Source organism: Triplophysa dalaica, chromosome 8, assembly GCF_015846415.1.
Source record: "Triplophysa dalaica isolate WHDGS20190420 chromosome 8, ASM1584641v1, whole genome shotgun sequence".
Lineage (NCBI taxonomy): Eukaryota > Metazoa > Chordata > Actinopteri > Cypriniformes > Nemacheilidae > Triplophysa > Triplophysa dalaica.
This window is the reverse complement of record NC_079549.1, coordinates 9,198,459-9,209,799: the sequence shown is the minus strand read 5'-3', so window position 1 is coordinate 9,209,799 and position 11,341 is coordinate 9,198,459. Positions and strand designations below refer to the sequence as shown.

The 11,341-nt window shown below is 38.9% G+C and overlaps 1 protein-coding gene across 1 annotated transcript; it reads left to right on the top strand.

Moving 5' to 3' along the window:
* The first annotated feature begins 2,805 nt into the window (after window positions 1–2,805).
* On the top strand, window positions 2,806–5,049 carry LOC130427887 (uncharacterized). The gene is made up of 2 exons (XM_056755626.1): window positions 2,806–3,805; window positions 3,944–5,049. The coding sequence occupies exons 1-2, from the start codon at window positions 3,476–3,478 to the stop codon at window positions 4,601–4,603; spliced, it is 990 nt and encodes a 329-aa protein (XP_056611604.1). The 5' UTR covers window positions 2,806–3,475; the 3' UTR covers window positions 4,604–5,049.
* The last annotated feature ends 6,292 nt before the right edge of the window (window positions 5,050–11,341 follow it).

Below are 11,341 nucleotides of genomic sequence, written 5' to 3'. Positions count from 1 at the left end.
CATCACCGAAATGCAGTGAACAAACAAACAACAGTTCTCTCTCTCTATCCTGCACACAACTGATAGTGACGTCTGCGCATGCTTTTCCGGAAGAATTGTCCAATAAGGGACTAAGAAAAATTGTTACAAAACTGTTTTATATGTTCAAACATGTTTAAACAGTATAGGCTTAAATAAAGGTTAGATTGTGTTTGCTTTGAGGATTTAAAGGGGGCAGTTTTAGAATGAGTCGATATTTTCTCACCTAGCTGTATTCACAACAGGTGCAAAGTGTAATTTATCAACGGATTTCGCCAGCAACAATGAGGGTTTTTTACGTCACACAATTGCAACTTTCATTCTTGCATCATTTAGTTCAGACTCTGTGTTTCGTAATATATAATTATTTAAAGCATGTAAATGCATTTATTTATTATTTTACATAGTTGGTGTTAGAGAAGTGGAGCAAAACAGATATCCCCACTAATAGTTCTGATACATTTATGATAGTAATAAAATTGTTTGTTCCTTTGTCTATTAGAAGTGCAATTTGAAGTATTAAAAGGATGTTTTCAGAACAGTATGGACTTAAATATACAGTGCCTTGCGAAAGTATTCAGCCCCCTTGAACTTTGCGACCTTTTGCCACATTTCAGGCTTCAAACATAAAGATATGAAACTGTAATTTTTTGTGAAACATCAACAACAAGTGGGACACAATCATGAAGTGGAACGAAATTTATTTAATATTTCAAACTTTTTTAACAAATAAAAAACTGAAAAATTGGGCGTGCAAAATTATTCAGCCCCCTTAAGTTAATACTTTGAAGCGCCACCTTTTGCTGCGATTACAGCTGTAAGTCGCTTGGGGTAAGTCTCTATCAGTTTTGCACATCGAGAGACTGAAATTTTTGCCCATTCCTCCTTGCAAAACAGCTCGAGCTCAGTGAGGTTGGTTGGAGAGCATTTGTGAACAGCAGTTTTCCGTTCTTTCCACAGATTCTCGATTGGATTCAGGTCTGGACTTTGACTTGGCCATTCTAACGCCTGGATATGTTTATTTGTGAACCATTCCATTGTAGATTTTGCTTTATGTTCTGGATCATTGTCTTGTTGGAAGACAAATCTCCGTCCCAGTCTCAGGTCTTTTGCAGACTCCATCAGGTTTTCTTCCAGAATGGTCCTGTATTTGGCTCCATCCATCTTCCCATCAATTTTAACCATCTTCCCTGTCCCTGCTGAAGAAAAGCAGGCAATAAACCATGATGCTGCCACCACCATGTTTGACAGTGGGGATGGTGTGTTCAGGGTGATGAGCTGTGTTGCTTTTACGCCAAACATAACGTTTTGCATTGTTGCCAAAAAGTTCGATTTTGGTTTCATCTGACCAGAGCACCTTCTTCCACATGTTTGTGTGTCTACCAAGTGGCTTGTGGCAAACTTTAAACAACACTTTTTATGGATATCTTTAAGAAATGGCTTTCTTCTTGCCATTCTTCCATAAAGGCCAGATTTGTGCAGTATACGACTGATTGTTGTCCTATGGACAGAGTCTCCCACCTCAGCAGTAGATCTCTGCAGTTCATCCAGAGTGATCATGGGCCTCTTGGCTGCATCTCTGATCAGTCTTCTCCTTGTATGAGCTGAAAGTTTAGAAGGACGGCCAGGTCTTGGTAGATTTGCAGTGGTCTGATACTCCTTCCATTTCAATATTATTGCTTACACAGTGCTCCTTGGGATGTTTAAAGCTTGGGAAATCTTTTTGTATCCAAATCCGGCTTTAAACTTCTCCACAACAGTATCTCGGACCTGCCCGGTGTGTTCCTTGTTCCTCATGATGCTCTCTGCGCTTTAAACGGACCTCTGAGACTATCACAGTGCAGGTGCATTTATACGGAGACTTGATTACACACAGGTGGATTCTTTTTATCATCATTAGTCATTTAGGTCAACATTGGATCATTCAGAGATCCTCACTGAACTTCTGGAGAGAGTTTGCTGCACTCAAAGTAAAGGGGCTAAATAATTTTGCACGGCCAATTTTTCAGTTTTTTATTTGTTAAAAAAGAAATGAAAAATGAAATATCATAAAAAAAAAAAAAAAATGAAAATGAAATATCCAATAAATTTCGTTCCACTTCATGATTGTGTCCCACTTGTTGTTGATTCTTCACAAAAAATTACAGTTTCATATCTTTATGTTTGAAGCCTGAAATGTGGCAAAAGGTCGCAAAGTTCAAGGGGGCCGAATACTTTCGCAAGGCACTGTAGGCTTCAGTATGTTTGCATAGTGAATTAAAAGGGGGCAGTTTTAGAATGAGTTGTTTCGAAGTCATAAGACAATTCAGAAGCCTCTTATATTTTTGGCCTGCTGTCAGCTTGTTGGCCATTTCAAATAAGTGCAATAAAGTTCAGGAAAACAGATTAACTGTTTTTGTTTTGGATTTTATTAACATTCAGCGTAGTACAAAATGTACAGCCCTATTGATATTTTTGATTATAATAAGGTCAGGTCATTTAACAGGAAGGTCATTTACATGACCTTAAATACATAACAAAAGCAAATAAGTCTAATTTCCTTATACTTCATTATCACCACCATATGGACTGGAGTGGTTAATAATATTATTTACATGTTATATAACATTATTATTATTATAATAAAGTTAATTAATTATTTTATTACATTTGTGCAAAAATGGTACCTGTGGGGATCAATTGTTCTTTGCCTTCTATAAGAGAACATGTCCACAGACAAGGCAAAAACAATTACAGTTTTTCTCAATTGTTTACACACAAATTCTGGTACTTCAGACACAATGACCACAACATGTAACTCATTCACCAACCCCCTGAACCAATTCTGCTAAACTACAAGCACAGTTCCTGCTTTACACTCAAATTGCAGTTCTATAAAACACTTTTTTCAAAACACTACACACAATTCTCTGCTTTTGGCACAATTTTCATGCAGAAAATATCTTGTTTTCACAAGGAACACACTGCCATTCAAATATGCACACTGACTCATCACAAGGGCAAACACCCGTCACACAGTTTTACAATTAGCAATCAGAGCTTTAGCATAAAAAGGCAACAGGTGAGCTCTTCTGTTTTGGAGCAATGGATGCCAACATTGGAAACAGAGGCAGAGCCAGAGGAGTGAGAGTTAGAGGAGGAGGACGGGGAGGACGAGGACGGGGAGGACGAGGAGGACGAGGAAGGCCAAGGACTGTAATCTCTGATGAGATCCGAGCCACTTTGGTTGATCATGTGGTCAACCATGGTCTAACAATGAGGGAGGCTGGGCAAAGAGTACAGCCACATTTGAGCAGGTTCACTGTAGCATCCATCATCCGGACTTTCCGAAATGAGAATAGGTAAGAAATCTACTCTCACTAGAAAATTGCAGTACTGCAAATCAATACAGTACTCAATGAGTACTGTTCTGTAGGACTGTAAAAATTCTGCAAATTATGTTTTAAGTATTTAGGAAATGTATACCTACATTGTATTTACAGTATTTTACTATTTGTTTGGCAGAACTGAAAGATTACCAACACAAGGTGGTCGGGAACGTGTTCTGTCTCCTGAACAGGAAACTGAAATCATAAACATGGTCCTAGAAAACAACGCCATAACATTACGGCAAATACAAAGAAAAATAATAGAAAACAATGACATGTTTCAAAATATTGATAGGGTAAGCTTATCAACACTTGACCGTGCCTTGCGCAGAAATCATCTCAGGATGAAGCAGGTCTACAGAGTGCCATTTGAACGCAATTCAGAGAGAGTCAAAGAATTGCGATATAACTATGTGCAAGTGAGTCCCACAATTGATGCATACTCTCAACACTGTATACAGTAAATTATACATATTTCAATATTGTAATCATAATGATTGTGCTTCACAATATTGACCACTCCGTGTCTATTTCTGAAATTGTCATGTGTGTTTCAGAGAGTCCTTGAGCTAGAGGTGGCTGCAGTGGAGCACCAGTTCATCTTCATTGATGAGGTTGGGTTCAACCTCACAAAAAGACGAAAGAGGGGAAGGAATATCATCGGCCAGCGTGCCATTGTTGAAGTCCCTGGCCAGCGCGGAGGGAACATCACAATGTGTGCAGCGATTACCCACCACGGCGTCATCCATCACCATGCTACCCTTGGCCCCTACAACACCGCCCATCTGATCACATTCCTTGACACCCTACACAACACACTCATTCCACCAGATCAGGTAGATGGCCCAGAGCAGCTCAGGTACGTTGTTATTTGGGACAACGTAAGTTTCCACAGGGCTGCTCTGGTTCGTAACTGGTTCACTGCCCACCCACGCTTTTTAGTTGCTTATCTCCCTCCATATTCTCCATTCCTCAATCCTATTGAGGAATTTTTTTCTGCCTGGAGATGGAAAGTGTATGACCGAAATCCACAAACGCGTATACCTCTTCTCCAAGCAATGGAGGACGCATGTGGAGATATAGCAGCTGATGCTTTCCATGGCTGGAATCGCCATGCTAGGCGATATTTCCCCCGCTGCTTGGCCAGGGAAAACATTGCTTGTGATGTGGATGAGGTGCTGTGGCCAGACCGCAACAGAAGAGAGGATGCAGCATAGTTTTTTTTGTTTGTTTTTTACTGTAACTGTATACAGTAAATTCTTCTGTTGTTTTGTATGTAGTGTATGTGCAACTTTGTGTTGGTTGGGAATGGGATGTACACTGTGTACATTGTTTTTGCGAGAAAAATAAAATAAAATTTACAGTAAAAAACAATATTCTCAAATATTTTACAACACACTCATGTTTGTACTCTGTGTAGTAAGTGTAACACTGAACCAAAAAAGGCCTAATTCAATTAAGTATTTTACATTCATCATAGTGTTTTACATTGAGCACATCAGTGTTCAGCTGGTTCTTATTAATGTCTATACAAATGATGGTTTGTGTGTGTCATTTGAAAACAAAATCCCATTTTGAGAAGAAATAAGATTGTTTTGAATGTAAAGTTTCATTTTGCTGGAGAACTGAGGGGTTTTGCCCATTGTGTGTGTTTTTTTGGATTTGTGTGTAGAGTTCTGAGAATATGAGGCATGCTTTCAGAAAATGTGTGTAAACAATTGAGAAAAACTGTAAACAATAAAACAAATGAAACAGTGCACACATCTGGGCCTCTTAAAAAAATATTTCCATGACTTATAAACAACTTACAGGTTAACATTAGGCTACCATTCAATTAAACTTCATTATATCTAAAATATAACCATTTCAAAAAAATTTGCACGTTCATAGTACTGATAATGCATATGTGACCCTGGATGACAAAACCAGACGTATGGGTCAATTTTTCGAAATGGATATTTTTGGATCACCCAAAAGCTGAATAATAAAGCTTTCTATTGATGTTAGGATATGACAATATCTGACGGAGAAACTGCCATTTAAAACACTGCAGAAATCAAAGGTGCAAAAATCAAAATATTAAGAAAATCACATTTGTTAATCAGAGGCACTGTAGCAGGCCATCCACTCACAAAAATAAGGTTTTTATATATTAACAGTAGTGAACTCACAAAATAGTTGAATGGAATATGATCCTTCCTTAATATCCTAATTATTTTGGGCATGAAATAAACATCTATAATTTCGACCCAAACAATGTATGTAACCTGTGCAACACCTCACTACAAAGTGTTGCTTTAATACAGCTTGTAGGTCCTACCATTTACCTAAGATAATCAATGTGTTTTTGTTCTGGTCCTTATTTGGGGAATTTATCATCATCATGATCTTTTCGTATTTTAAAGGTCACTTGAAATGGACAGAGGCAATGTAGAAAACACAAATTCCCCTCAGATAAATCAAAATGTGAAATGTATTTGGGAACTGTGTACATTGCATCCTCCTGACTTAAGAGAGGCTGGACCATTCAGCCTTTTGTCACTGCTTAGTTCAAAATTCTGAATCTCAAATGGCACTGGTGTGTATTACTGCACCTATATAGCAACATGCAGTAAATGCTAAAAGGTATATATAGTTTTTAGAACATTCCATGCATATAGGTCTTTTTCATGGAAGGCCTTGAATATTTTACAAGACTTTACCATGTCTCCGTGTAGATGTTAAAATGGCCGGTCTAACAGTTAATACCTTTCACCATTTAATAACATTTTGTTCAACATTTTTACGTAATAAATATGACAAAGACGACATGACTTTTAAGCAGTTAGACTCCTGTATCTGACATGAATGAGGACAACAACTGTCTCCCAACATTTCAGCAACAGATGTCCTCAATTCCAAAATTTCGATGGGAAACAGTAGGCCCATCCTTTTTCAGCACCTGTTTCTACCATCAAATTCCTTTTTTTTGCATTCACATTACCATAAACATTAAAGGGGTGCTACAACGATGTGTCATGCATTCTGACTTCTTTACAAGATTAAGTGTGCTGTCTTCTCATGCCTAACATGGTAAACTTGTCAAAAAACGAGTTGGGCGTATTACGTAGTATTTCTGTGCCCAATACACTCCCCAAGCGATCGTACAGGTTTCTGAAAGTTTTCTTTGAACATATAAAACTGTTTTGTTACAATTTTTCATAGTTCCCTATTGGATGATTCTCCCGGAAAAGCACGCAGCACGTGGAGAGCAGGAAAAGGAGCATGCGCAGATGTCACTTTCACTTGTGTACAGAGAGAGAGAGAGCATATGTTCGCGAAGTTCAGGTGTTTGTTTGTTCACTGCATTTGGGTGATGAATGTTATATAAACTGTGGATATAGCACTGGATTTAAACATCGTTTGAAACTGATATATGTAGACGTCCCAGCGCTAAAAGATTAAAAGATTAAAAGCTAAAAGAGTGAAACTGATGTCTGTGTTTTGTTGCCAATGTGCTTTAGTTCAGCCTACCCATCCCCGCACACGCTGTATGATTTATCTATCTTTAATAAATGTGATCAAACTAAATACATTTCGAACATACGATGTATGCAATACTACTCTTTAGGTTTCCTCACTGTATAAGCATCATTGTTACATACACTTCCAAATCATAAATTGGGATTGAAAGCACATTTCTAATGATCTAAAGGGCCATGATGCTAGGAGTGTCCAAAGCTTTTTACTGGAACTGGTCTCATTCCCTTAAAATGAAGAGATGTAAAACTTAAATGTCTTGAGCTGAAATGTGAACTCTTAATGTTAAGGATGATTGAAGCTAAATATTCAGCAAAAGTTGCAGCAAATTCAAATTTCTCCAAAAAATATGTTATTTGTAGTCATAGTTACTGAATTGGTATATGTAGATGTTTGAAAATAAATTATGTACAATCCTATATGATTTCATAACGCTGAAACTGAATCAAACATGAGTCATTTAACCTCTTTAATGGTTTCCTGGTTTCCTGGTTCATTTGCATCCAGGCCTGAATAAACATTTCAAAATAACCTGACATTTACAGTTTTTCTAAACCTTAGATTCTGACAACAACTGTTTCTTTGGGATGCATTGTTTAGTTAGCAATATTCTGTCTTCTTTTGTCTTTTCTGGATAACTTTGAGACTTTCCAACATTAATGATTACATTCACTACTCATCCAAAATGCACACTTAATTTGAAGGAGCTGTTACATGGCACTTCTGTGTAAATTTGAGGACTTGGTGGCTGCTGCCACGGCGGGGTCGGTGGTTGCGGCTGGCTTGGTCTCCAGACTGCACTCAGGAGAAGGTTTAGGCTCCTGGACTTCAATTCTTCTCTTCTTCCTAAGCCGGACTACCGGGACTGTGGTTGGAAGCGGGGTGGTGGAAGGGGGCGTGGTGGGTCCTAACGTGGATTTATCAGACGCCGACTCCCAGGACTTCCTTCTACCCCACTTGCCACGTATACTCATCGGCGGGGCAGGATAGACGGGGTTGAGGCGGACGGAACAGGGTCCTCGAGGGTGGTGACTGCCACGACATGACCCTACGGGATCGGGAACATGGGAGCAGGTGGACTTGCTGTGGCTTAGGTCCTGGGCTCATCCTTGTTCATGGTGCATCTTACCATATCAGCGAAGCTCATTGGCTTCAGAATCCTCAACTTGGTTCTGCCTCGTTGAACCCTGCCTCTCCTGCCGCCGCCAGGAACTCCAGAGCGAAATGGCTTCTTGATGGTTTCGCTCTGGAGTTGAAGTCCGTGCACAACATTATTTTTTTTATTAATTTGCACTTGTAATCTTTAATAGAAAAAGTTAAGCTCCTCTCTTCCACTCAACAACAACTCTTCACCACATGACGTCAAGCAACAAAAATAGGTAGGACTACACTGACTGTCGAATTGCCAGGCATTTGTTAATTTCCCAACTTAAAACAACCCAATCAAGCAGGAAAGGGCAAAATAAAGCCCTGTCTTACATTTTTTTCTTATTTCAGAAGCCATTTCACTCGGATACATGTTACGATATGGAAAAAAGGCAATAGCAACTTCTGTTTCATGGTGACTTTAAATAACCCAAAACATATTGCGCCATTGACTATTGCACTTGCATCAAAATAGTAACGCGCCAACAATGTGGGGGTCAGGAGGGAGTTTAGCTTCCTGATTGCCTGGTGGATGAAGCTCTTCTTTTTGTAGAGCTTTTTAAAATCTTAATTGTAACAAACCAGATGTACACATAAAAGCATTTAAAAAAGAAAAACACATTTTACACATAGAATAAACAAATAACTTTAAAAGAAATATGAAATAGAGAAAGTAAAAAAAAACAAATACAATCACAATACACATTGTCTACACCACAAGCGAACCCAATCATCATAATTAAACATTTTGTCCACACATGCGGCGTGATGTGACAAATAACCTAATGGGTTTGACAAATCTTGTTACGTTTCTCGTGTCTGGTAAAGACAGAGTTACAAAACGCTCAATAACCAGTGAAAAATAACCTAAAACTATCTCAACAACCCCAGCCCAAATACCAAACCTGACCCTGTACTTAAAATTATATTTTACAAAAACTGTTATGCATTTCACACAATTTCTTCTTGAAACTCACTAGTAGTTATTAAAAACACACTTTGTCTTCATAAAACACCAGTGGCAAACGTTTAAAAGCAGCTCAATTCCACAGGAAAATCAGAGACTTGGCAACCCTGCAGATGACTTTAGTTGTGCATAATACTTATATTGCCCGAGCCATCCCAGGAATGTGCGTACTTCACTGCGTAGTGATAAAATGTGATGCTTAACTAGGATGTAAATTGTTCTGAATAAATTGTGTGTCAAACGCATAACTGTAAATGTAATGACAAGTCAGTTGCAGTTGATATGCAGTGAATTACTAAAGTGCCTTTGTTGCACAGACAATCTGAGACGTTGTATATGCGTTTTGATAGAGCGTGTATACACAGTTTCTGTCCATAAAACGATCACATCTTTTAAACTGTAATCCTTTCGCAGATCATAAGAATCAGAAGTTCTTTGAGAGAATCCGATGTAACGTTACACTTCCTGAGATGTTGGTTTATTAAGATGACAGTGATCAAACATGGGGATAGTTTGACAGTATGGGGACCAAACCAGCAGGAGAATCTTGTGTTCTTCTAATTAAAGTTTGTCCCTCTCAGCGCTGTAATCAGACCCTTTAATCTCTGTTTGAATCGCCTCTGACAGTGGCTGGCGGGCACACGTCAGCAGCGTTGGTTTAGGGCCTCTGATTTATCAAACAGACCACTAGTGGCACTTCCGCAATTTCCCCCGAGGCGATGCCTCAGAGAAGTTGTCAGCCTTGATCTTGCAGCTCGCTCCTGATACCTCTCCGCTTTTTTAAGAGGAATCCTTTCCCAGTCTCCCTCAAACACTGCTGTATATAAGAAAAGCTTAACCGCCAAGCCCCCTCCCTCCCCCCCAATGTCTTTGGCTACAGTTATCTCATGCCTCCCCAACCGTAACATTAACACCGAGTATGGGATTGGAGCAAAGCCACCTTGTTCGCACTGGCAGAAGTCGTAAACTCCACAAATGTCAGGGGTTTATTAGCGTTTTTACACACTACTTGTTGCAGCTATTTCTCTGGTTCTTGCAGGTAGCCTAGCAACAAGAGTAACTGAAGACATTATAGAAAAGTCAAGAGGATTAAACTGTTTACGATCAGCTAAAGTCCATGTTTGGTGCCGTTTTTCTTGCTAGCCTCTGTACGAGTGAATTTCATTTCATTACGCATATGGAGATTCAAATGAAAAGCGAATTGCAGCTTGAGGAACTAGAAGTGTCTCGTAAGCTTCAAACACAATCTTCTTTAATGTAAATGTTTACATGGAGGTAAGAACATATAGTGTAGGGAAGTCAGGATTTAAAAACAACTCATTTAATAAAGATATTATGTGTAATCGTATAATAAAAAGTATAGTTCACACAAAATAGAAAATGTCTCTCATCATTAACTCAACCTCATGTGTGACTTTCTTTCTTTTGTGGAACACCAATAGAGATATTCATCTTAAGGAGTGTCTGGGTTGTTTTCTCAAGTGGATGGGGACTAGAGGTACGTTCATACAGTCACTTTTTAGTATTGTTGACCGTATTTACTTACGGTTGTGAAGCTTGAAATGACCTGTTCATACACCGGTTTTAAGTTGCAGCTTGTATACTGTCTGTTTGATCGAGCAACCTTCCGGTCAACCACAACATCACAACATTCAAAAAACTACTTAAGGCACATCTCTTCTGTGAATACTTGACAGACAAATTAAAGAAAAAAAACACTAACCCTCTCCTTCTCTCAACACAGGTAGTGGTCTAGCTTTTGTTGAAACCAGTAACTTTGTATTGGCACCTATTGTATTATTGCTTGTGTATTACATATCGGTTATTGCTCCCTAAACTCTTTGTAAGTCGCTTTGGATAAAAGCCTTTGCTAAATGACTAAATGTAAATGTAAACTCAACCCTGTATGGTATTCGCACGCAACGCTTTTAACCATAGTGACGGACCTAAACATGAAAGATGGTGCAGACTACAGACATTATCGCAATGGATTTAATGCTACTGTACACTCACCTAAAGGATTATTAGGAACACCATACTAATACTGTGTTTGACTGCCTTAATTCTACGTGGCATTGATTCAACAAGGTGCTGAAAGCATTCTTGAGATATGTTGGCCCAAATTGTTAGGATAGCATCTTGCAGTTGATGGAGATTTGTGGGATGCACAAAGCTCCCGTTCCACCACATCCCAAAGATGCTCTATTGGGTTGAGATCTGGTGACTGTGGGGGCCATTTTAGTACAGTGAACTCATTGTCATGTTCAAGAAACCAATTTGAAATGATTCAAGCTTTGTGACATGGTGCATTATCCTGCTGGAA

What these genes read in the sequence shown, in the direction of transcription:
- LOC130427887 (XM_056755626.1), top strand. Translation starts at nt 3,476, where the DNA reads ATGTATACCTACATTGTATTTACAGTATTTTACTATTTGTTTGGCAGA. An exon ending in TGCGATATAACTATGTGCAA is followed by an intron (nt 3,806 to 3,943) that starts GTGAGTCCCACA and finishes TGTGTGTTTCAG; the next exon opens with AGAGTCCTTGAGCTAGAGGT.